We start from the raw sequence: 27,135 nt of genomic DNA, 5'->3' as shown, positions 1-27,135 counted from the left end.
CTGCTTAGCATTTTATAAAATGCTCTTCAGTGGTAACAACTCAAAATAGCTGCGAAACACAAACTTGTGTAACAAATGTCGCAGGAAATAAATACAATAGCATTCAGCACTTTGAATGTCAGTAAACATACTACGTAGCAGAACTTTCAATGTTTTATACATACACTTTTTACGTAAAAAGTTAACACTCTAAAATGCTTTTGAATTCTCAGTGAAATCTCTGAGATATTCAGTTCAGTAAAGTCTGTTCATGCTATGGATCCGTTGTTAGGCGGAACGAGTCTTTCTATGGCAAAAGGGATTCAGGGGTCTTCCTCTGAAAGCTACAAAGTTCGGGTGGGGGGCTTTCTGTCCTGCTCTACAAAGTCTGCTTATTATCATTTACTTTAGTGTGTACAGTCATTTGTATCTGTAAAATTAAAAGCTATTAGTCCTTTTACCAATAAATTCCTCAACTTTCTAAAGGCTAATTTCACTGCGTTCTCACAATGTTGATTAAAGTGTTTGGGTTCTTAGGTTAAACCGCTTTAAATTGTGTTTAATTTAAGCAACACAAACAGTTATTCGAGCTTTCTAATTAGCTAACGTTTACACAGGCATTTATTTTCTTTCTTAGGTGCTTTTCACAACAATATTAACAACATTAATTGCTACGTGAGGTAACTTAGGCGCATTTGCTTTTGAACGTCGGTACATTTAAAACCATTGACAAAGAGCTATTTCAGATATTGTATCAAAGTTAAATACTTTTACATCTAAACTGCTAAATCACGATGTAATTTACTAACCTGCTATTTTCACTGAATTTAGTACCACTGGTTTCTCGCACAATACTGTGGCATTGGTCTAACCTCTAAACTAGCTGGGTTTGATCTCGTTTTGCTCCAGGAAACTCGGTGCCTGGATCATCCAATTTTGGATGGTTTTCAAGGGTTTAAGGTTCCTGCCCAGCGGTTCCTTAGAGGCAGTAACAAAGGGTGTTTATTGATTTTGGACCGTACCTCAAGCTATTTTGAGACATATCCGATTCCGTTCACTCATCCAGGAATGCAGATTTTGTGGGTGGCTTATCCTAGTTTATTTAACTTTTGCTTAATCAATGTTTATAACTCAGTCGAACCTAATGATTCCTCTTGTAATTTAAAAACACTGTTTTCTGTTATACACTGTTTAAAGACAAGGCTCTCAATTGCATCCTCCAACTTTAATTTTCTAATTGAGGGGAGATTCTCATGCTAAACTGGGGTCCACCACCACTGTCATTCAGCACTCTCACGTTGTGCAGGACACAGGCTCTCTGGGAATGAAGAAAATAGGGGTAGAATTTTTTTAAAGTATTAGAGTTTGATTTGTTGAATGGAATGGAACTCAGGAGAAATCCCGAATCTGACACCCCTACTTTCAATGGGCAAGGTCATCCTGACATGGGCACATGTATTGATTCCACTGACCTGGTGGTTAACGCCTCCTGTGATCATAAACCTATTGAGGTATCCTTGGCTTTTCCTGGACTAGTTCACTATCCTGTAAAGGCAAGCCCTTTGGGGATATGTTTGCATGACCAAGGCCGGTGGATTAGGTGGAAAGGTGTGGACTTTTCTAAGTTCCTTACCCAACTGATTGACTCTAATTTTTCTTTAGTAATGAATTATCTGCTGATGGAAACACAACCCAGTGCTGTTATTACTGAGGCATTTGTTTCTCTGAGCATTAGAATCAAGCGTAACGTCCTGAATCAGAAGAAGTCTCGTAATGTTACTGAACCTGGTTGGTTTGATAAAAAAAAGTATAGGTATGCAAATAAGTGCTTGCACAAAGCATTGTCAGCAGTCCCCAGGGATTGAATGAAGGTAGGACTTTGTCAAGCCGAGTGTAGAACAGCTTTTAAAAATAGAAAGCGTACCGTTAAGGACGAGATTTGGGATGGCCTGGTGGAATCTGTTCAGCTCAAAGACTTTGGGAGGTTTTGAGAAATTATCAATCAACCGAAGATTACAGCAACCACTTCGGCAGGCTTGGGGACCAACTTTGGTGCTGACGAATGGGTCGCTCATTTTAAGAACATCTATTTCTGTGAGGGAACTGGGGACAGCAAGGCTGACATTCGATCCTCTTTTTTTCCACCTTCCATACAAATGAGTTAGAGGCGGTTTTGGAGGCTATTGTGGACTGCCCTCCTAAGAAAGAACCTGGGCCAGATGGGGCCTATTGGATCTATACAAGGCAAATGTGTAATTTTGCGGCCCAATTATCACAAATGTAACCAATAATGCTTCCCTACGTGACTTCTTTCAAACATGGCATACTGCAGTGATCGTTCTGGTGTACAAGAAAGGGTGCAAAAACGACCTGCAATGCATAGGCCAATTTACCCACTGGAGTCCACGTTAAGGTCGTTGGATGCATAGTCCTTAGGAGGATTGAGGACTGGTCTAGTGCAAGTAAGGTTATCTCCCAAGTACAGTATGGTTCAGGGAAGAACTGCATTATTGAGTAATGCCTTAACCTCCATCTAGTTGTAAGTATACTGTTGCAAAAGGGAGTCTGCTATATCTTTCCTTCTTGGACTTGTCTAGTGTGTTTGATAAGGTCAACTGTAGCAATCCTTGGGATATTCTCTTTACCCTAGGGTTGGATGAGGCCTTGATTGCTTTTCTCCAGGCATTACAGTGTGGGGTTACTGCTTCTGTTAGACATGGTCCAGGTGACGAAAGCACTTTCGCCTTTTAAGTACACCGCAGCATCCGCCAGGGCTGTTTTATGGCCCCCATTTGGTATTTGTTATACAGGTACAGGCTAAACGCTCCCTTACTAGGATCAGGGAAGGATATGCCAATGATAAAGTCAGTACCTGTTCCGGCCCTGCTTTATGCAGATGATGCCCTATTAATATCTTGTACCCCCCAAAGGCCTGAGGGCGTTGATTAATATCTTTATTACTTTTATCTATGGATTGGATTTGGACACCAATATAGCTAAGACTAAGTACATGGTATGTGAGAAGCAGGTCGGGAAAGTGAGCACATGCTGTATTAAAAGAAAGTGATTTAAAAGGTATAAAAAATTTCACTAACTAGGGATAATGTTTGATGAGAAATCTACATGGTTGTGCTGGTAAACCAATCAGTGCTCACATTTTAGTCATTCTGTGAGTGCACTATTTGATTTCTCTAAGAGGGTGGCCAGCAAGCCCCTTCTGGAGGTCTTTCGGAGAAAGTGCTTACCTGTTTTAACACATGGGGCCAGGTCTGGGGCTACCGGGATGTTGCATCAATGAAGGTTAAGAGAACCACTTTTGCCGTCACCTTTTGGGTTTACCTCCTTCGACCTCTCGTTTCTTTCTACATGAGGTGTTGGGCATCTCATACGTAAGTGACAAGACAAAGGCGGCCCTTCTGGTTCTCTCGGTTTCCTTAGGCGCTAATGAGGCCTCTTCTCTTAACAGGGAAATTATTATAGACTGTCTGAGTTTGCAGAAAGATCCCGCCATTCTGTGGCTGAGCTATGTGAGGTCCATGGCTAATGAAATTGGGTGGGAGGATATGTTTTTATCACCAGACTCGCTCACTAAGGCCAATGTGCTTAAGGTTAAACACATTTTGGTGTCTTATTTTAGGACATCCAGGGAGCAGATGCACAAATTTCTCATGCAGGGCAATTGTAATTGCATTTATATAGTGCTTACTACATCTGATGAGGCCTCAAATTGCTTTTTGGCGAGACTCCACTCCACTTCGCTACTCCAGAACCCAAGCACGATTGGTGGTTAATTAGTATATGCAAATTTGAGATGAATTTGAGCAGTTGACATGTGAGTCTGTTAGTTGACGTGAAAAAAACTATAGTGGATGGATAGAAGAGGAAAGGGTTTGCATATATATAGCACTTACTACCCCTGACGTGGCATCAAAGTGTTTTTCAGCGAGTAGCACGCTACTCCGGAACTCAAAAAGCTCAAGAAGGATTAGTGATGAATTAGCATAGGGAAATGTGAATTATTTAAGCGGTGGCCATATGAGTGTGTTAGTTGGATTGAAAGAGGTAGTGGAGGGATAGAAGAGGAAGGGTTTAGAAAGTATTTATTTGAAGATCATAGCAGAAAGAGGCGGTTTGGGATAAGTAAAGGATAGGTGGTGGGGAGGAGTTAGAGGGAAGGATTTAGAAATACTTTTTTGGGGATCAAAATAGTTAAAGAGGTTTGACATGATGCATAGAGGGGTGGAGGAGGGGATTGTCTAGAAAGTGTTAATTTGGGGTTCATCGGTAGTGGAAAGGGGTTTGGGATGAGTCAGAGTGGAGGTAGAGGATATATTGAGAGAGGTATAGGGGAAGATATAGGGTAGTGCAGTGGAGATGCTGAATTAGGAGTAACAAAATAAATGTAAAGATACATATGTACATGGAAGGGTCAGATGCATAAGGAAGGTAATATATTTAGATTTAAGTTGTATTTAATAAACTGAAACTTTCAATTGTTGCTGTACTTTAGGTTATTTTATTTTTTTATTAGTTCAATAGTGAAGTAATTGTAGACAGATATTAAAAATGTACTTATTTATTCAGTCACCTATATACATTTGTTAAGCAGAACTAAGTAATATCTGTGTATTTATAAACATAAATAATATACACATTCATACAAGGGAATACACATATCTAGATACACATATATAATCCAAATAAATGCTTATATACACAGGGATATGCTGTACGTTTGTGTTTTAGTATGGTGGTTATGTGGGGAAGAAACAATTCTTCAGTAGTCTTCTGAAGATAAAATAGATATCAGTGGAGATATTGTTTGGGGTAAAGTGTTCCATAGTTTGGCTGCTTGAACAGAGAAGTATGTGCCACCTATCATTTTTTTCTTGTATGGTGGAATTTTGAGGGGAGGTGCCAATCTAGAGCAGAGATTCCTTTGTTGAATGTATTTGGTGATTTTATTCCTGATGACAAGCGGCCTGTTCCATGTCTTTCTTTGTGGGTAATAGAAGCAGCTAAATGTGGATCTTATGGGAACCGATAGCCTATGTAGGGCCTTCAAGACAGGGGAGATTAGACTTGTGGCTGTAGATGTAAGAGTAGTCTGGCAGCAGAGTTCTGAATTTTTTGTAGTCTTTTCATAGTTGTTAAAGATGATCCATGGTAGAGGCTATTGGCGTAATTGAGTTTAGACAGAGCAAGAGAGATAGTAGCCTGGACCTTGTGTGGAAATCCCAGGTGGCGGGAAATGCGTTGCAGAGATTTTATAGTAATGAAGCTTGATCTTACTAGTTTGTCCACTTGGGCATTCATTGATACCATGGAGTCCATGGTAATTCCGAGGCCTTTTACTTCGTTAGATACTTTAGGCAGTGTTTCGAAATCATCAGGCCAGGCGGTGAATGGGTCATAATTTTTCCAATTGCATTTTTTGTTTTGGAAGCATTCAATTTGAAACTGCTCCGTGTCATCCACTGATCAACTTCTCTAAGGCAACTGAAAATTCAAGCGTTTCCAATGTCTTTGGGGTTTTCCAGTTTAAGGAGTATTTGTGTGTCATCTGTATAGTTGTAGCATGTGAGGTGAAATTCATTGATCAGTGCCAGCAATGACTTCATGTAAATGCTGAAAAGCAGGGGTGAGAGGATAGAGCCTTGAGGGGCCCCTGCTTTTGTGAAGTACTGTTTGGATGAGAAGGGTGGTGGTATGGATGAGATTTGTTCTGTTTTGAAGGTAGGATGTGATCCAGTCAAGGGCAGTCCCCTCTATGCCAGCTTCATAGAGTCTTTGGATTAGAGTGTCATTGTCAACTGAGTCAAAGGCATCTGATAGGTCCAAGAGAAGTAGCACAACAACCCCGTTCTGGTCAACTGTGTTCTTCAGATCATCCTATATGGCAATGAGGGCAGATTCTGTGCCTCTTCCTGACAGGATTCTTTTATGGAAGTCTTAAAGTATGGAAATATCTTCAATGAAGTGTGACAGCTGGGCGAATGCTGCCCTTTCTGTAAGTTTGCAGAAGAAAGGTCCATTTGTAATTGGTCTGTAGCTGTCTGGGTTAAGTGGGTCCAGGTTTGTTTTCTTTAGGAATGGGCATATATATGATATTTTTAGGTCTTGTCAAAATATTCCTGTAGATGAGGAATTGTCTTACTGGTGTAGCAGCAGAGGTAGAAGAATTTCCTTGAAGATTTGTGGTGGACATGGGTTAGAAGGGCTGCTGGCAGGCCTACTTGCTTTGGCCAGATCCATAAATTCATTGTGTGATATTTGTTGGAAGGAATTCAGAGGCTAGGTTAGCCTACTCTTGGAGGTGTTTTTTTCTGATAAGGGTCGGTGCTGGTGATTTGCTTTCGTTTTAAATAGGAGTCGCCTATGCTATTATACAGATCTCACCCAACCTGGAGCAATACTTGCGCTGGGTTGTGAATCTTTGGGAACGCACACTTCTGACTAAGTTTTGCCTCGAGTCAATTAGATCGCTACTTCTTTTTCCCATAGGTCAGTTTGATACCGGTACTGTGACCGCTTGCCCGTGTGACAAGACTGCTGAGCAATCACTTGAGCACTTTGATTTCTTCTGTAAAAACGATGCTTATTTTACTGGATTTTTTTGTAAAACCAGTTCTAAACTTGTATGGTTTCCGGGCACAAAAACCTACACTCTATATTTTTAAGAACGTTGCCTAGAATTCAGGTATGTTTTATTGTTGGTAGGTTCTTAAAATCTGCAGTCTCTAAGTAAAGATCTCTTCTAATTTAATGAGCCCTGCTCCTTGTACGTGTAACTCTTTTGTATTGCTTATCTTAATAATGAAATATTGAAAGCCATGCTGCTTTAATGAATGTTTTTAAATAATCATATAAAGCTTATTTGATGAACATGTGCAGTAAGGGCTTATTTGTGACGCCAGTCTGCCTGACGCCAAAGAAGGGAAACTACTAAGGTGAAGAATGATTGAACCTACTGTAAAAATCAAGGCTCCCACGTTCACTGCCTTCAACCCCAAGAAAGCAATAAACTCAGTGAATTAGACAAGAGAGATATCAGAAATATAAAGGCACTCCACAAAGCAGCACAATTGCTGTCCTTGAAAGAAACCAAAAAAAGGCTTCTAAGAGAGGCCTGGAACAGGTACAAAACTAGTAACTTGCATAGCTAGAAGAGCCCCGAGGCCTCTACTTCAAATTAAGATCTCCAAGGGAAAGCCAGGACTTCAGGATATCAGTCTGTGTGGCCCTGCCTATTCTGATATAAAAAGGGTACTGCAGCACATCGCAAAGCAATAACTTGTAAAGCAACAAAGCATTGAATGAAAGCAGATGGTTTGACAGAAAAGTATCTCAATAAAACTAGAGGGTTTTCCATGATGGGATTCTTGTAGTCTAAGTTCAGCTTTGACCCTGCTGCTAAATCACTAGGAGGTCACTTCCCTAAGGGTTGCTTATTCTTCAAGAAATAAACTATTCTTAAATTATAGTCCCACTTTTTTTTAAATTTGTTTTAATTACATTGTTGATGTTTGTACCTTAATTCACTATTGTGCTAGCGGACATTTCTAACAATTGTGTTGCTTTAACTTTTCAGATGCTCCAATGAATCCAGTTTAAAAACGGAAGAGTTACTCTGGGCCTATAATTACTGCCCTACTCCTTATTCATGGACTGCGCTCATTGGTCTGATTCTATACTTGATGTTCTTTGCGCCCGGTAAGAATCTCTTCTTTAATTACTGGCAACAAATATGGGTATACGTGGTGTTTGAATGATTTCCCATTCCTAGTGACTGATGCTAGATCAAAGGCTATTGAAAGACCGAGTAATACTTGAAAGGCTTTCCTATTCTCAGTTTTCATCCGATGAATATTTGGGAGGTTTTTTCAGCGTTTCCAGTGCTTCTAAAGATTGTAAAATTCAGTGGTTGTCAGTGGTTAGCTGTTTTATTCTTTAAAAAAGTAATGGAGCAGAACTGCCAAATTCTACCAGACTCTAATCTTTAACCAGTCCGATACCTTTGGATCCTTGCGTGCTACATGGGAGGCTGATGTAGGTGCACTAGAGAATGAAGAGTTCCCCCAGACGAGTGGCCATTGTGGAAGACTCCGACTGATTCACTTTAAGTACCGCCACAGGGTCTACCTAATGCGTCACCGGCTATAGTGGATGGCGGTGAGTACCTCCCCCGCATGTTCTCCGCTGCAGCGCAGTGGGAGGCACATTCTTCCTCGTGGTGTGGAGCTGCATAGGTTTTGAAGGGTTCTGGCGGGGAGTGGTCACATGTTTGGTCAGGGTCCTACCTGGCAGATCCCATGTAGCCCACTGCTGGCACTCCTGCACATTATGGTTGAAGTGGGTGAGAATAAATATAAAATCTCCCTACTGAATCTAGGACTGACACTCGCTAAATGGGACATAGCCAGGGTGTGGAAGGCAATGGCCCCTCCATCATTATTGGTATGTAAGAAGGGAATAGACCACTGCATGGGAATGGAGATTGTGGTGTACAAGGCTAGGGGTAGCCCCCAAAAACACCCAAAGATATGGCAGAGGTGGGCAGAATATAAAGGAATTGAATTAGTGCCAACCCATCAGATACACCAACTTCTGGAAGATGAAATGAAGACATTCCATAGCCAAAAAGAGACCTCGTACTGAATTATCGACAGCTATGGTCTATTTAGTTAATATGTTTTTCCTTTCATTTTATAGTTTCTTTTCCTGGTGGGTGGGTGAGTGGTGGTGGGGAGAACGGCAGGCCTGTAGAATGTCAAGTCTACGATATTTGTGTTGCACCTGTTTATTTGTTTTAAGGGCCGTTTGGCTGTACTAGAGTCTCTACATATACCTCAACAAAGTGTGTTTAAAAAAAAAAAGTCATGGAGCTGGTGTTTTTCCAGTGCTCAGTCAGCATTTGCTTAAATTTCCTTTGTTCCCTCTTTCATTCCTGTTGTAATACTACCTCCCTTTTATCTTGCTTCTAATCCTCTTCTTTACCTTTGCACCGTTTCCCTGAATTTGCTCTTTATTTCTTTCAACTGCATGCCTGTCTCATTTTCCAGCACTTAAACTCATCTTTTTGGCTTTCCAGTCGCACTTCATGTGAAGGATTGGCATGGATGGCGATATGTTTGTACCTTATTATGATATTGTAGCTGGAGGCATTCAAATTCCGTCTGTGAAGACGGCCTGGGCTCTGAGGGCCTCTAGCTATCACCTGCTGCAGTCACTGTGAAGTGAGCAACATGGAAACTCCAAACTCCGCACACTGAAAGAAGTGGGAGCTGGAGTCCCACTACTACTAAAGAAAAAAGCCAGAAAATGAACTGTAAGCGCTAACTCCGGCTAATCTCTGCACAAGGCGAAACACACAGCAGACAGTGGTCACCACTTCCACAAAGGATTTAACGGCGAGTCCCTTTGTTAAATCGCCGTTGGAGCAGCAAGAGAGAGGAAGTCTATAAGTAACAATTTACTGTACAGTTAATTCAAACCTTAGCAAACAGGAATAGGTTCAGGACAGTAATCTAAAACAAAACACAAACATCTGTTCTAAATATATTAAAATGAGCCGCAGGACTCACAAGGGAGTTAGGTTAGACCTAAACCCCTTCGCTGCCAGGCCGTTTCCCCTCAGGTGTAAGGCCTTTTTTTTGGCTATTTGGGGTAGTTCGTGCTTAGGCCTTCATAACCTTTTGTCCACATAAGCTACCCACACCAAATTTGTGTCCTTTTTTCCCAACATCCCAGGAATTCTAGAGGTACTCAGAGTTTGTGGTTTCCCCTGTAGGAGACCATGAAATTAGTCAAAATACAGCTAAAATTTTGTTTAAAAAAAAAATGGGAAAAAAGTGCTGCAGAAGAAAGCATGTGTTTTTTCCCCCTGAAAATGGAATTAATAAAGGCTTTGGGGTGCTAAGATCACCATCTTCCCAGCTTTTAGGAACAGGCAGACTTTAATCAGAAAACCACATCTTTCAACACAAGTTTGGCATTTTATTGGGACATACCCCATTTTTACTATTTTGTGTGCTTTCAGCCTCCTTCCAGTTAGTGACAGGAATGGCATTGAAACCAATGGTGGATCTCGGACAGCTAAACATTTCTAAAAAGTAGACAAAATTTTGAATTCAGCAAGGGGTAATTTGTGTAGATCCTTCAAGGTTCTCCTACAGAAAGTAACAGCTAAAATAAAAAAAAAATATATTGCAATTGAGGTGAAAAAAAGAGCCATTTCTGTCCTTGTTTTCTTTTATAACTTTTTCCAGCAATGGCATATTTTTTAAAGCAATATACCGCTACGTCTGCTGGTCGCTTCTGGTTGCAGAGATATATAGGGCTTGTAGGTTCATCAAAAAACCTAGGTGCCCAGAACCAATAAATGAGCTGCACTTTCCAGTGGGTTTTCATTGTGTACCGGGTATATAGCAATTCATTTTGTGAAATATAAAGAGTGAAAAATAGGTATCAAGTAAACCTTTGTATTTCCAAAATGGGCACACGATAAGGTGTTGAGAATTAGTGGTTATTTGCACATCAATGAATTCTGGGGTCCCCATACTAGTATGTGAATTACCGGGCATTTCTCAAATAGACTTCTTTTTTACACACTGTCTTACATTCGGAAGGAAAAAATGTAGAGAAAGAAAAGGGGCGATAACACTTGTTCTTCGTTCCTCCAAGTCTCTCGATAAAAATGGTACCTCACTTGTGTGGATAGGCCTAGTGCCCGCAACAGGAAATGCAACATGGACACATCACATTTTTACATTGAAATCTGACATGTTTTTTTAAAAGTGCCTAGCTGTGGATTTTGGCCTCTAGCTCAGCCGGCACTTAGGGAAACCTACCAAACTTGTGCATTTTTTAAAACTAGACTCTTAGGGGAATCCAGGATGGGGTGTCTTGTGGGGCTCTCAACAGGTTCTGTTACCCAGAATCCTTTTCAAACCTCAAACTTTGGCAAAAAAAACCTTTTCCCTCCCATTTCAGAGCTGCAAAGTTCTGGAATCTGAGAAGAGCCACAAACATTCTGCCACCCAACATTCCCCCAAGCCTCCCGATAAAAAATGGTACCTCCTCAAAATTTGGCACAAAAAAAACACTTTTTCCTCACATTGTGGTGATAGAAAGTTCTGCAATCTGAGAGAAGCCTAAAATTTCCTTCCTTCCAGCATTTCCCTAAGTCTCCCGATAAAAATGGTACCTCACTTGTTTGGGTAGGCTTAGTGCCCGCGGCAGGAAATGCCCCAAAACACAACGTTGACACATCACATTTTCCCAAAGAAAACTGACCTGTTTTTTGAAAAGTGCCCAGCTATGGATTTTGGCCTCTAGCTCATCTGGCACCTAGGAAACCTAGCAAACCTGGACATTTCTGAAAACTAGACACCTAGGGGAACCCAGGATGGGTTATTTGTGGTGCTCTCACCAGGTTATGTTACCCAGAATCCTTAGCAAAGCTCAAAATTTGGCAAAAAAAACACTTTTTCTCACATTTCAGTGCTGCAAAGTTCTGGAATTTGAGGAGAGCCACAAACTTCCTTCTACCCAGCATTCCCCCACATCTCCTGATTAAAAATGGTACTTCACTGGTCTCTTGTGGGCTTTCTGCCCCCACTTGGGGGCAGATTGGCCTTACAAAAATAGGCCAATCTGCCTCCAAAGGGGGCAGAAATGGAGAAAAGTAATGTGCCCCCATGGGGCGCCCCCCTTGCTCAAGGGGCTGCCTCCCAAACAAAACACACACACACACACGCACAATCCCTGGAGCCCAAGTGGTTTATGCCCACCTTGGGAGCAGATGGGCCTAATAAAAATAGGCCAATCGGCGCCCAAGGGGGGGGCAGAAATGGCCTAAAATAAATTTGAGTTTGCTTAAGGGGCCGCTCACCTCTAGTAAAAAATAAATGAAAATAAAATGAAAAAAAACAAAAACATTTTGTAAATAATCTCTGGCATCTAGAGGTTTCTGCCCTCCTAGGGGGCAGATGGCCTAATTAAAATAGGCCGATCTGCCCCCTAGGAGGGCAGAAAAGGCCTTAAAAAAATGCCCCTAGGGGAGCGACCCTTGCCCAAGGGATCACTCCCCTTCATTGTTTATACCAAAAAGAAACCTCCCTGGTGTATAGTGGGCATTTCCGCAGCACGATCGCTTTACGATCGTGCTGCAGAAATACTCAGACATGAATGGAAAGGAAAAGCCTTCCTTTCCTTTGATGACTCTCCTATCTTCCCCACCCCCCGGGTTGGAAGAGAAATGCTTGCTGAGCTTCCAGTGCGATGGGGGTGACCTCTGAGGAGGTCAGCGCGCGATTGCACACTGATGTCATGAGACGTCACTGGAGTGGGATGGGGGGGTCAGGGATCGAAGGGGAAGCGATTTCCCCTTCCATCCCTGCCCAGGGGAGAGGGGTGGGAGGCCCATAGGGGGAGCGGTAGGTCTCCCCCTGTGGGCCAGCACCAGGACGTAATGGACGCCCCAGCGCTGTGCCACCGGACATAACCATTATGTGCTTGGCGCCGCAGGGGTTAAAAAGACAGAAGCGCAAGGCAGGTGATCATTTGTAGTCAGACACTTAGCAGCAAAGCAGAAGAAGCAATCCTTATTAGTTGGATACTTAGCAGCAGAGTAGGATAACGTGCACAGAACAGAGGTGTCAGAGGGCTGTGCCAAACTTATTAGCATTGTCTTTAGGCTTTTTTACAGGAAGATGTTCTAAATATCTGTAGGCAAAGGATAAAAAAAAATAGACTGCAAGAGAAAGTTCAAAGTGCAGAAGCACAATTTTGAACAGTGTCAAGGTTGTTTTAATTGGGAGGCTGATCCAGCTGCCATTAATGAGGCTGAGAACGTCTCGAGCTCCTCGCTGCCTGCGATCCTCTGGCTGCTCCAAACTGACACAGGAGTGGTGTTTATTGGCATGTGAGGACCCTCATATGCCTCTGGCTGTAACATTGGGGGTGAGGATGGGACATTCCTGGACGAACGGCCATAGGTGCTGGAGCCTCCCCCAGCCTGCAAGATGATGGCCACACTTCATGCACAGAAACCCCATTAGATACTGGCAGGGGCTACAGTTCCCAGCCCTGCCTCTCTCCCACCACAAGTGATTGAGCAAGGGGGCCCATGGTCCTTGCTTCTTCACTTGGCCTCGAGGCTGGAGGAGTTTGTGCGATGGCCGCGATCGGGCTTTGACCGTGCCAAGATGGTGTCTGCATTGGGGCCCCTTGGATGACCAGGCCCCTGGGATTACTTTGGTGTTTAGCTGCCAGGGCCTGCCTTACTTCAAGAATGGTCTATGACTGGACTTTGGCCCCATACATAGTGGTGGCCCTACACTGCTCGTGGGGGGGTCACACTCTTGTTTTTGGATGCATTCTTTTGGCTCTTAGTGACACTTTGTACTGTGGACTGTGCTGCCCCTGGAGGACCCTCGATACAGGGGGGAGAGTGTCTTTCTTTGCTACGTGCACCATTAAATACAGCATGCAGTGGGCCCTTGAACATTTGAGATGTTGGTGGTTTTGGCCCCTGCAGGGGGCACTCTGACCTTCCATGGAGGAGGGCTATGGGGTCTGCTGCCGGTATCCACCTGCCTCTTTGTGGGACCCCACGTTGACGTTGCTGCTGTTTGTGTTAGTGGGCTGCAGTCTTTGTAGAACGCGGCTGGTGAGATAGACATTGACCTTTCCGGGGTGGTGCACTGCTGCTGGAGTGTTTGATTGCACTACCCCATGTATCAGCTTTTGGGAGTTCTAATAGTCCAGACCTTCACTAGGTCTCACACTCATCTGTGTTGCCCATGCTGTTGCCCTGCAAACTTCCTTGCGACATTGGGCGTGTTCTTGGTTGGGAGGATTCAGGGCCCTTCCTGGGAGATGCCTACCTAGGCCTCAGCACAGCCTGTTGTACATTGTTGTGCTTTGTGCTCCCTTCTACCTTGCTGGGACCATCATGAGGCACACACAACAGACCAAAGAAGATGCTGCCTCAAGCTCCACCCAGGAGGGGAGCAAGCAGGGTGTTGGGATGGGGATTAAGGCTTATATTGACAGCAAGTTTGAGGTACTTTTGGGAGCCATTAAATCTTCTGATGAATGCTTGGAAGGTAAAATCAACTGTCAGTGGAATTAGGCATTATCTGTAAAGACTCATGGAAACTGTCAGAGGACTGATTCACTGGAGAGCACTGTGCAGTCTTTGATCCCCACTGTCCATTCTGCGGACCATCACATTATGACTTTTAAGGTGCAGATTTGGTGCCTGGTGGCCTGGCTGGATGACCAGGAATGTTGCACATGCCAGATTAATGTCCGCATTGTACTGCTGCCCAAGAGGGTTGAGAGGGCCTCCCTATTGGCTTATTTGGATGATTGGCTGCAGGAAGTGGTGGCCCCAGAAGGCCTCTCCCAATTCTTTGGTTTACAGCATGCTCATACAGTACCAGCACAGTTGCCTCGCCCTGGGGTCCCGCCCGTCCAGTGGTGGTGAACCTTTTGCATTTTCCTTGCTAGAGATCACCTCCTGCAAAAGGCACTTGCTCATGGCCCTTTGCTGTGGAAATTGCGAACGTATTGCTCTACCCTAATGTCACGGTCCAGACTCAGAGTTCATCTTTCTTAGTGGTGAAGATGAAAAGGAAACTGCACGACGTGGGACTGATTTACTCCCTGCTTTTCTCCCGCCTAGATGCGAGTTCAAGCAGAAGACAAAGTGCATTTCTTTACTGACCCGTCTGCAGCCTGGGATTGGATTGAACTCTGATAAAGGTATGGTGCACTCCGAGATGCCGAGGTTGCAGAATCCCCCGCACCCACAGCACCATGATCTGGGTGTACAGGGGCGTCCAGGCCTACGGTCTCTCAGATGTCATTGGAATAAATTAGAGTGGTTGAGACTGCTGTGCATTGGGGATCAGCAAGGAGTTCTTTTCCGTGCTCTTCCCCGGAACATTGTAGCTTCGTCTCTGAGCCGTGTGAATCTGTCCGGATACTTCAATTCGATTTCCTCAGAAGCAGAAGATAACTCCTCAGCCCCGACCTGAGCTACTCACAACTAATTTTAATCCTTCGTGCTGAGTACCCCGGAGGGGGAAAGGGGAATGGGATTGTAGAGAGACTGCCACATAGATGATGAACGTCAGTACTCAGTCTGCCTCTTCACGTCTAAGATTGGATGCAGCACCTGCAAGAGTCACAATCGCAATTACTAGGGACATGCAACATCTGTTTTACACTTTCTACTCTTAACACTTAATTCTCTTTAATTCTATTATTTCTTCACTCACCCTGAGTTCTCTGTAGCCTTGCTTCTCTCTGTGAATGATAAGCTCTTCTTAAAAATGCTTATTACTGATTCTGGAAGAACTTCTCAACCTTTGTTAGAGATTGGTTTTATGTTGCTATATATAAATATATATATATATATATATATATATATAGTTGGTGATAATGCGTTCTCCAAATCAGCTGATGTTAGTTGGTTTCTACTTTACAATAGAGAGTTCAATTACGTTTATTGCATTGGTAATTCTTGCTTGTGAAAGTTTGTTTCTCCTGTTTTATTTGGACTTCTTTCAATACTTGTATTTGTAAATGCTTGTTTATTAAAGTTAGTTTCTTCTTTCTTACTTCGACATCTGTCGATAACTTGTATTTGTAAATGCTTGTTTATTAAAGTTAGTTTCTCCTTTCTTACTTCGACATCTGTCGATAACTTGTATTTGTAAATGCTTGTTTATTAAAGTTAGTTTCGCCTTTAAAATCTACTTTGGTTTATTACCGTTGCATTTGTAAATGCTTACTTGTTAACATTCATTTCTCCGTTAAACTCGGCCTTCGTTTATAACCTTGGTATTTGTAAATACTAGCTTGTTAAAGTTTGTTTTTCTTTTGACTTTGGTATCTTAAACAGGAACCTTGTAAACATAAGGTTTATTCATACATTAAACTCTGTAGCCTTGCCAAACCTCCACTGGAACGGTCTACTATCAAACTCTTCAAATAAACCATGACAATATTTATCACGTTTTCTGTAAAATAGTCTTCCAGGGTCATTTTAACTCACAGGAGTTTCTGCTCTGAAGCGCGCTCTCTCTCCACACAGCTGATTCCTGTCAGACCTCAGTTGAAGTGCGAAGCTTCCAGCTGGTGAGCTCGTAACCTAGCAACCAACCGATTGCAAGACTAGAACTGTAATTAACCTTCAGGACTCACGACGGCCATCTTGAATCTTCTCTTCTTGATTCTTCCTTTGAAATAAGCGCAAGATTACTCTGCAAACCTTCTTCCAGTTTGGGCTTTGCTGTCTCCACTGAGGATATCTCTTTGCTTTTCTCAAGCATTTCTTTGATTTGATTTGGCAAGTTTGTGTGGTCATGACAGAATCTGTTATTCCAGGGCTCGAGAATACTTTGGTGGGAGTTACCTCAGGGTCGATGGATGATATTGTTTAATGCTGATTGTTTTAGCAAAGTACTTTCATCTTGCCTTACCCTTGATTTCTACTTGATCCTACTGTTGTGCTGGTGAGTGGATTGTTTGTGTGGCTCCTTTGTCCTGCGTGTAATCCAGATGTTGGCGAGACTGGTGGGGGGAGGTAAGGGAGAGGGCTTGCAGGGCGCATTGCTTTGTGTTTGCTTTCTTGCCACTTTGCTGCTTCTTTCTCCATTATCTGGCGCCCCCCCTCTCTGGTAGCCTTCCTCTGTTATGGAACTTGTTGGCCCTTTGGCCCCTGTTTGGCACCTTGGTAAGCCTTGTGTGATGGTGTGTTTGGACAGGATGATTGTATGTCTCAGTCCTGGGGGCCGGTATGTTTTTAAAAAATTATTATTATTTGATTGTTGTGTTTGTTTTTTGCAGGTGGAATGTATGTGGCAGAATGTGTGGCAGTGAAATTCAAATGACCGTTACAATAAGGTGTGGATTGTGTTGATGGTGATGGGACTGGATGAGATTCCTGGGATCCTCGACTAGTGGTTTACCAACGAGGACGGTGCAGGTTAAAGTGATCATATAAGATGTGTGGGGCCATTCCTCCCCTACGAAGCAGTATAAAGTCCTTACGTATCTGAAATGGAGGGGGGTTTAACATGTATTTTTGAAAGAGACCCACCTTGTAGAGACTGAAAGCCAAGCCCTCGGGGGGCTTTCGCAAGGTCAACTGTATGTCACAACTTATTCAGCTCCTTTTTGGAACTGGCCTGCGTTCCCTTTCCAGCTAGATAGAGCAGTCATAGACCCGGAGGGTTGCTATTTATTTGTCTGGGGCCGACTGAATGTATGGATGTGGCATTATTGAATACTTACATACTGAATGTTGGATCAGTTGGCGTTCCTGTGCGGGTTGGCTCCCCTCTTATCGCTTATTGTGTCTTATTGGGGGATTGTTGGTGGGGACTTTAATTAGGTGGTGGACGTCAACTTAGATAGATTGCTACCCCCTTGTGAAGTGCCCTGGTGGCTAAACCTAGCAGACTTTGCGTGCACGTGGGTGGTACACTGGGACTCAGTCATTTGTTGGAGGACACACTCCCCATGTTCCTGTGTGTACTCCTCTGATCGAGTTTGCACAACCTTGAGGTCCGGCTTGACCAGGTACATACCTGTCGGGCACATATGGTAGGGTGCTGGTAACCGAATAATTGGCAAAGCTATACTCTGATCCTTCCCCCATCCTATATACCTTTCGGTGGTCCTGCTTTAGAACCATGGTCCCTAACTGGTGCCTGGACTCAGCAGTGCTGAAGAATCGGCCTTCTCCTTTTTTTGGGTGAGATTGTCACTAATTTATGGCTCGACAGTGCGGGTTCGGCCTTGACGAGGGGAGCAGAATGGAAAGTCATCAAGATGGTGATTAGGGGCTATTGTATCTCTAACAAAGTGGGAGTACAATCTCAATTGTGTTCCGATATTAGCACCAGGAGACAGTGGTTGACTGCCTTCCACATGAGCTGGAGGGGCACCAGATGGGAGGCACGTAGTACTGGAGGAAAAGGAGAAATTGTTTGAGATGGTTGAACGCCTTCAGTACTTTGACGGTAAGTCATATGTGACCCAGAGCCCACAGTGATAGGGCTGTGTAGGAAAGAATGCTGGCATGGCTCCTTCAGGCAGAAAATCGGGAACACACCATCCTCCAGGTGTGTGACTCGATGGGGCGGGATGCGTTCATGCCAGCTGAGATCAGTGAAGTGTTTTTCACCACTATAGTGAGTTATACTCGGCAGAACCCAGGTGTAGTAACGTGGTCATGCTGGGTTATACTGTGGACCACTCACTGGTGTCACTCAATCCTGAGGTGGCGGACCAGTTAGGGGGGTGAATATCACTGTACAGGAAGTCCAGAGTGCAATTAAGGACATGGCAAAGGGAAAGGTGCCAGGCCTAGACAGGCTCCCTATAGAATTTTACCTAGCGTATTCTTCCGATCTTGCCCTTAAACTTGTCTCTCTTTTAAATGACTTGCGTCAGTGGGGTCTACTTCCATCATCACTGTGCGAGACCGCTATCTTGTTGCTTTGAAAGAAAGATAAAGACCTGCTCTTCTTTGACTCCTGCTGCCCGCTCTCCATGTTCAACACGGACTATGAGATTGAGTAAGGTAGTGGCCGCTCGATTGCTCCTCCCGTATGTGCTGTCTGGTGCATGTTGACCAGACATGCTTTATCCTCATGCCAAGCACTATGCCTAATAATTTCTAGCTGCTCCTTGCTTTGGCTCAACGTGAGAGTTTGCTGCAAAGGGAATTGGTCCCCTTGGTGGACATAAGAAATACCTATTATTCGTTTCAATGGGAGTTCTTATACACTACCATTTTTGGCATGGGCCTTGGTATTGCCTAAGTCAGATGGATGAAGCAACTCTACACTTGCCCGCTTCCTAGGACTCACATAGGCTCCTTGATATTGGAAGCTTTCACAGTGGGACAGGGCACCCAGCAGGGTTGTCATCTGTCCCTCTTATTGTTTTCTTTGGCAATGGAGCCATTCGCCCAAATGGTTTGATTAGGCCACCAATATTGCTGTCTGTGCCTCACTGACGCATGTACGTTCCTTTCCTTATATATGGGGGCAACAAGTTGCTGTACTTGGGGGGAGGCGGTGATGATTTGCGGGGGCGGTGACAGCGTTGACAGAGTTTGGCCGCCATTTGGTGCTAGAGGTTGTCTGGAGTAAGTTTGTGTTTCCACTTAGAGGGGAGATTGCGGAGTACGGACCTCCATTTACGATTCTGGCACTGCGGTGGGGACATCACAGTATCCTTTACTTGGAGGTTTCCATCTATTGGTTGCAGCATTGATTGTTTGACAGTAACTATGGCCGTGCTTTTGCTGGTTTGCAGCGGTCGGTGGCGTTCTGGACAACGTTTCTGCTTTCCATGAGTGGCAGGTTTGCTGTCTCCAAGACTGTTCAATCAATCAACATTTGTAAAGCGTGGCCCCTCACTCGTGATGGTCTCAAGGTGGTGGGGGAGTGGGGTGAGAGGGGAGAGTGGAGTGGCCTCACCTGAAGAGCCACGTTTTGAGATTCTTCCTGCGGAGGGTGAGGGATGGGCTTTGTATGATGTGCAGGGGGAGGTTGTTCCAGAACTTTGCTGCCGTGTAGGTGAAGGATCATCCTCCAGCAGTGGTTTTGCAGATGTGAGGGATGGTGACCCATCAGGGTGGAGCGGAGGGATCTGGCGGGGGTGTGGAAGGAGACCCGGTGGTTCAGGTAGGTTGGTCCTGCATTGTGTATGGCCTTGTATGTGTGGGTGAGAAGCTTGAAGGTGATTCACTTTCCAACCGGTAGCCAGTGGAGGTTCCTGAGGTGTTGGGAGATGTTCTCGGCGAGGGAGGTTCAGAATGAGTCTGGCGGCGGCGTTCTGGATGAGTTGTAGTCTTTTGATGTTCCTAGTTATGGTTCCGGCGTAGAGGGTGTTGCGGTAGTCGAGCTTGCTAGTGACTAGGGCGTGGTTGACTGTCCTGCAACAGTCTGCTGGGATCCATCTGAAGATCTTCCGAAGTTTGCGGCGTGTGTGCCAGCAGGAGGAGGTGACAAAGTTTACCATGGCTAGGGAGGTGTCAAGGATGATTCCTAAGTTGTGGGCATGCTAAATTGGTGCAGGGAAATGTGGATTTGGTGACCCTTTTTCCGCCAATCCTCAGAGATATCAACGTTAGACTGTTTTGGCATGGAGTAAACTTAAAACTAGAGCTAATCTAGGTATAATGTATTCACCCTTGCACTCTCTATTGAACAACCCTCCTTGATACTAACAAACCAAGATCACGCAATTTCCCAGTTAAAAAAGCTTTGCATCACAAATTGGGGAGACAGAGGGCACCTTCACCGGGAAGGCTCTTTAGGACCAAGAAAGTGTGCATGCCTTTTGGACACATTTTTATATTATTGGCTCAGGTGACTATAAAAGTAGTTACACCAACTTTTCCTCAAGATAATCAAATCTTCAAGACTTTGAAATTAAGAATTATACACTTGCTTTCATCAAAGAATATACCATGTGTCAAGCATGTGGAAATGTGACATTATAGATAATCCAAAGTGTGTCAGTTGTGAGGAGGAGGAAGAAGCAGGTTTTCTGAACCAGACATGGATGTGCCTGCAAAGGTATGGGTATTGCCAACAAATAGGCAGTATCATATCGCTAATATGTCTGTTGGTCTGGCACTCCAGGTTGTCTTGCTAGGGTGGGTTAAAGAGATATCAACTACAAACAGAAAATTTGTGGTCTTGCAATTATTGTTGGGTAAGGGACAAGTGGCAAAACACTAGGGCAGGGGCGCTGCACCTGGGCACAGCTGTTGGCTGCGGAATCTTGTAAATTACAACAAATACTTGGAAATGTATGCAGGGACACTCCCGATGATGCCTCACCCTAGGGATAGATGGTGCCCACTCCATTAATTTTAATTATCACACCTCATGGATGCCGTGGCCTCGTCTCCTTTGTAGGGTCTGATTGACAAATGTACAGTGGGCAGGAGAACGGATGATTACAGGGAGGTGACATGGCATGCACACTGTGCCTAATTACGAGTTGAGAGATCCTAAACCATGAAGATATTGGTATGCACTGAGAGCATAAGTGGATCTGTGAAATACTGTGCTGTAAAGAGGACGTCCTGGTTCTAGAAACTAAGGTTAACTAGTCGATGTGAATGTATAACAATCTTGTAAACAAGCTGTTTTTGTTTGTTAATGAAAAACTCAAACTTGATTGTTTTTCGGACCAATGTCAAAGATCAGCTGAATTAATATTTTCTACAAGGGACATGGGCTGTAAATTGTGGTGTCCTTTGTGCTCTGTAATTGCAGGCCAGATTCACACTGCCCTATTCGTAGTCTCAGTATACCTGCTGATCTTGGTCATAGGAGCGAAGCCTGCTAAGAACTTAATATGCATGCTTTTAGCTAAAGTCCTTTGGTGACCGCAAACTGTGCAGTTATATGAAGCATTCGATGAGGTAGCAAAGAAATCTCACGATCTGCTTCATATCTTGGATCATTGCCTTTGCGCTTGATACAATGAATTACTTTTATTTTATATTGTTGAGTTGTGTCTATGGGAGTTTGTATTTATTTGAAGACCAGCACAAGGACAGCTAAGTATCAATTTCTGCCAGGCATGTGGATCTTTTTTATTTGAAAGCATTGAGGGGATTGTGTTTCTGTCAGACATGTTAAAGTTGCACAAGGTGCATTGTCTTTGTGTGGTATGCAACGTAAACTGTTTATTGCATTTTCCTTCTCGGAGGAAGGAGTGATTACATCTCAAAATGTTACAATGGTTTGTGTGGGTGATGGTGCAAAGTGTAAAGCCTTGTTTCAGTGTCAAAAATGCAAACCTTCATGTTGACAAGGAGGCAGTAGGAATGAACGTTGAAGTTGGTGATCCTGGTGCTTTATCTTCAAGCATTCTACATCGGTGCATAGCCTTAGAATGGGCCCATGCAACTGGTATTGCTCAAACTGTGCTGTCTGAGTCATATTAGTAAGTACATGGTAGTGCTTGCTGCTAGATCATACACTAACTCTGAGTTAATGTATACGCTGTAAGCAGTGCAGTTTCAGCGAAAAAGGTACATGGAAACATTCTCCTGCACATGGGCACTGAATATGTTTGCGATACAACACATGATCCTTATGTAAGAGGGGATGTGGCTCTTACTGGCATGTTTTTCAGACTGTCATGAGGTAGAACTAAGAATAAGAGTGCAGCTATTGATGGGAGGGCTGTATTTTTGAAGGCACCCATACACACAGTGATCTTTGTTGCCACAATCCAGATTCCTATGCTTTCAGTAAGCAGAGCTCTGTCTTGCTGTCAGTGAAGGAGAATGACATCATGGTAGGGCTTTATAACCCAGACTGAGGCCAGGCTCAGAGTTCAGCTACAAGCCATTTGCCACTACACAGCAACATGCCAACAGTGAGCTAAGCCAAATGCGGTTAGCCATGCTTCCAAAATGTGAGTGGAAGTTTCTTCTGAGATCAAGTGACTTTGTTGATGGTTTACCATGGCATAAGTGGGTTCTACAGGAGCATCCATTACAGAAGAGTGCTCAGCACTGCACTTGCACTACTTTTACACAATTTGACACCAAGGTAGTAGAAACGCAGCAAAGCCGGGTGTTTTTCAGTCTTTACTGTAAAACAAATAATATTTCGTTTGGTGGTTTATTCAAAATATTTAGTTTTAACTGAAACCGTGTGAAAAGCAACATAATCGAATCCCCGACTAACAAAAGACAACTGTTTTCCAAGGGACCAACTCCAGTTCCAATGTGAAGTATTATTGAATAGTGCTATATAGATCCCGTTAAAAACATCATCATCTCTAAGGACAAGGACTGGATCTAGGATTTCATTTACCTTAATGATAACATGAGATTTCAGTAATGTTTTCACAACAACAAAGTATACCACCTTCATTGACTGACTGTGTTCATGAACCTTTGCCAACCTCAATATATGTTTTTACTGAGCAAGCTGCACACTATTTCTATCAGTACCAGCATGGAGTAAAACTTGTAATTGACCCCTACAGACGTTGATGCCATATTATTGTGAAAAGAAAATTGCAAAAATGTTTTTTAGGAAAAAATATACTGAATGTTCTGCACAGTACTACAGATTTTCTTCAAATGTCCCATAAGAATTTACATTTGAAAAGCAAATGTCCTTTCAACTCGATACCACATCTGTTTTGACCTAATTTAGAATGTGGAGATTTTTACGTGATTCCACCAAGGTAGAGGTAATACAGTAGACAAATTAGAATGTTCCAGAAACCAGCCAACATAGGCTCTGAGGTCCTGGTTTAGGGTATACCACTAATACATCAACACACATTGCACGAAACCTGAATGCCATGGCACTGAAGCAGATACATGGTTGAGGCTCTAGTTAGACTTGCGCTTCACAGTGCTGCCCCTGCCAGCCCTGCCCTAATAGGTCATAAAGGTTTAATGTCAGATGCCACATATGTAGATGCTTAGATGGCCAGAGCATTACAGTGTCTTCGATGTCAGTCCTGCCCTGTGACTTGCTACCGGTAGGCAGTCTTATTCATAAGATGGCCAGGGCCTTGCACCTCAAGGGCTAAGTCCAGCACAGCCAGGTCAAATGTGTGCTTTCCTTCACACATCAGAGTTTGTAAGGAGCTGTCCCATCCCTTGACCTTATCATCCCTGGGCAAAGATGTGCACTAATAGCAAATAGTAGCTTGAAGGCACTAATGTTGATTGTGTATTCCTTGTGCTATTAGAGATCCCATTGAATTTACTCCTATGAGGAGCCAGACTTGAGACTTCTTCTATTGGACGGTGTTGAATTGTTTTGCTTTAATGATAAGTGTGTTGGAAGTGGATTCCCTTTTAGTTGTCTAGTTATCTGAGAAGAAAAGGTCCATTGCTTTTTTGTATCTGACCTCATAATGAACAACTCTCGACTCTCAATGTGGTGCATTGTTTGGTGTGTGAGGTTGAGTTCCCACTATTTGAGATCCCCCTGGATGGAAGAGTGATATCTGCCAGGCAGGTGAAATTATTTGCTGATTCAAGTATCATTACCCACAGGAAACATGCTTAGATGACTTGGTGCTCCCCAGCTGGGGACCAGGGCAGCTTGTCCCTCCTTTTGAAACGTTTCGATAGACAATTGCTTCGAAAACCTTCAGGCTCTCCTGGCAGTAACCAACATGGAGCTCCAAGTCTGTGGTCTCCTGTAGTATTCAAGGGCTCATTTGAAATTTACCTAGCATACATGATAAGTGTCTCTGCCCATACTCATTTACTCAATTGATCAATATGGACACAATTAATTCAGTGGATTAACTTGGCCAGACCATTCTGTACATTAGACTCCATCAGCCCAACTCCCTGTCGGGATATTTGTCATGGACTTAGTGGGAGTGTATGTCAGTATACTGTCATGAGCACTACATCAGACATCACTGCGTAGGGAGTACAGATACATTACAGAGCCATTACACCACACATGACTTTTGATAGAATATAGTTATCAACTGGAGTCCAAAACTTCCAAACTTCACTTTTTGCAAAGTAAATCTCCAAATCCCAGGGTCTGTTTTAGGAACCCTTGCAAAACACATCTGTTTATTGATTTAATCATTTTCTGTGTAGGTACCCTTAACCCTTACCCTTAACCTTATTCCTTTTCCTGTGCCCGTTATCTCTCACTTTGATATTATATATATATATATATATCCTATATTGTCAAATAACTAAACACATTCCGATAATACAGACAATCTGGGTCAATTACAATCTATTTTTGTGAACCCATGCAGAAACCCTAGGTCCAACCCAAGAGGGATGAATAAGCACAACCTCAAGCATGTTACTTTCTCTCATACTACCCCAGTTAACTCCACACCTCATTTGAAGTGTATGCTACTCAATTGCAGATCGGCTGCATGACACACAACAGACTACGCCAACCGTATCCTCACACATGCTCTTGACCTATTCATCCTAACTGAAACTTGGCTAAACCATTCCTTTGCACATCTCCTTGACATACTAGTCCCTCCTAGCCACAACATCATTAGACAAGATAGATCTAATAGACCTGGTGGAGGCATCTCCCACATGCACTGCTAACAGCCTCGCAGATAAACAATCACAATCCCCTATACTATCCTCATGTGAATATTTTTGCATCGATGTTGCAAGTAACAACAAGTCACTATGCAAGCTGCACATGCTCTACCACCTACCAGGAGATATCCTTTCATTCCTACAACAAATTATGGAAATCATCTCAACTAATGCTGGACAACACTGCACCCAGATCTTCCGCGGAGACTTCAACCTCCATTGCAATGACCCGAAAAAAAACTGCCGTTAACAGCCTCAAAATCTTCCTAACTGCCCTCACCATGATCAAATTCTGCGACAGCCCTACACACAAGGGAGCAACCTTAGATCTTATCATTGCGAATGCCAGCTACATTTAACTTGAATCTATCCACCTTTGTGACTGGTCAAACCACCACTTCAACACCTTCCTCATTTCAGAATCTGTGAGACTAAAGAAACCCAAATACTGTAAAAGGATCATAGGAAACATTAACCTAAATGATCTGGCATCCATAAGCAAAAGCATCCTACCTCCTCTTGTGAACGTGTCCGATGTCCATGATCTTACAGATCACTACAACAGAAGAACAATAGGGGTGTGGGACGCAATCGGCACCCAGTGGGCCTCAGACTGCTGTGGTGTTCGTGGGGGACCAAGGAGCGGAGTGTAACTGTCCTTGTGGCCACGGCTGGGAAAACGTCAGAGCCCTCTGTGAGAGTGGAGACTACAGGGTAGCTGGCGGTTGCTGCCTGGCTTGCCTGGAGTGCGTGGCACTGGGAAAGGCCACACACTGCAGTCTTTATTGATGGTGGCTGGCTGGGTGGATGCATAGACTGCACCCCAGCGGGCCTTTCCAAATCGCACTGCAGAGCTGTGCTGGGAGCAGCTGATCAGTGCTGCAAAGTGCAAGATGACCGCGCCTGTGCTGCAAGCTAAATGTAGTTGAGCTGACGGCAGTGTGTGGTCTCCCGCCAACCCAAGTTGGGGATATGCACTGGTGGTGGTGTTGTGCTTGCACCACCCTGACTCCCCATTGGACACCGCAATGTTGTTAGCGCTTGGGACAGGAGGTAAGCGACAAGTCACTATTAATATACTTGAGGCCATATCTTCACCTCTGGTACGGGACGGGTGATGAGTTTGCTGGGAAGGATACTGTCAGGGCAGCAGCACTGTGTTCAGAGTGCTGGGATAGATCTGCTGACAGGAGGAAGACTGCACTGAGTTTGGAGGCAGGAGTGCTGTTGTTGCTGCAGCTGATGGGCCCCTAGGACACTCGGGGAACCACGTGATTGGTGGAGCTGGTGTGCCCCTGTGGAGCAATTAACAATGGACCTGAGAAGACATGGCACTTTGGTGACAACCGGACCTTCTATGTTGTAACGCCTGGTGGCACCGGGGCTGAACTGCGCCTTTTAAGAGACACTTGCCCATAGTTGCTGCAGACTCCATCTCACTGCAGTGCCACATATGTGCTGTACCCCTGGCCCTGCTAATTCCTGGATCTGGCTTGTGCCTCTGTGCCACAATAGGGAAGACAGATAGGCATCAATAGCGTCTCACTTTTGAGGCCCTATGTCTCCACAGATCTCAATCAGACCCTGTCTCAGACCCTGACCAGGACCCATCTCCCAAGGAGTGACTGCACTACCAACAACACTGCTGGTTATGAGACACAATCTGCAATCTATAGATGGGAAAATAGATGCTCTCAACCTATGCACAGACAATATGGCAGCCAGGTTGGACAAGCAAAGCAGATGGATAACTGAGGCAGAACAACTAATTTCAACAGCTACAAATGAACTACAAATTGTAATATCTAGGTGTCTTAACATGGAAAAGGTCCTGGTGGCGATTCAGGCCAAAAATAAGGACTTGGAGCGAGGTCCCACCGGAACAATCTGCGGTTTACAAAGGTGTCCGAGTCCATCAACCCTGGTAAGATGAAACTCTTTGTGGAATACTTGCCTGGAGAAATATTTGGCCTGGAAAATCTATCTATGCTGGTGGTGGAGAGGGCAAATAGATCACTGACGACTAGACC

The 27,135-nt window shown here is 43.9% G+C and overlaps 1 protein-coding gene across 1 annotated transcript in view; it reads left to right on the top strand.

Moving 5' to 3' along the window:
- The window catches only part of SLC2A13 (solute carrier family 2 member 13), a 1,310,727-nt gene that overhangs the window by 1,234,312 nt on the left and 49,280 nt on the right, over window positions 1-27,135 (top strand). Inside the window, exon 8 of the mRNA XM_069229759.1 lies at window positions 7,571-7,692. Coding sequence (XP_069085860.1) covers window positions 7,571-7,692 — 122 coding nt within the window. The remainder of the gene's footprint in view (window positions 1-7,570; window positions 7,693-27,135) is intronic.

Source organism: Pleurodeles waltl, chromosome 4_1, assembly GCF_031143425.1.
Source record: "Pleurodeles waltl isolate 20211129_DDA chromosome 4_1, aPleWal1.hap1.20221129, whole genome shotgun sequence".
NCBI classification, from domain to species: domain Eukaryota; kingdom Metazoa; phylum Chordata; class Amphibia; order Caudata; family Salamandridae; genus Pleurodeles; species Pleurodeles waltl.
This window is presented reverse-complemented; position numbering and strand designations above follow the sequence as displayed.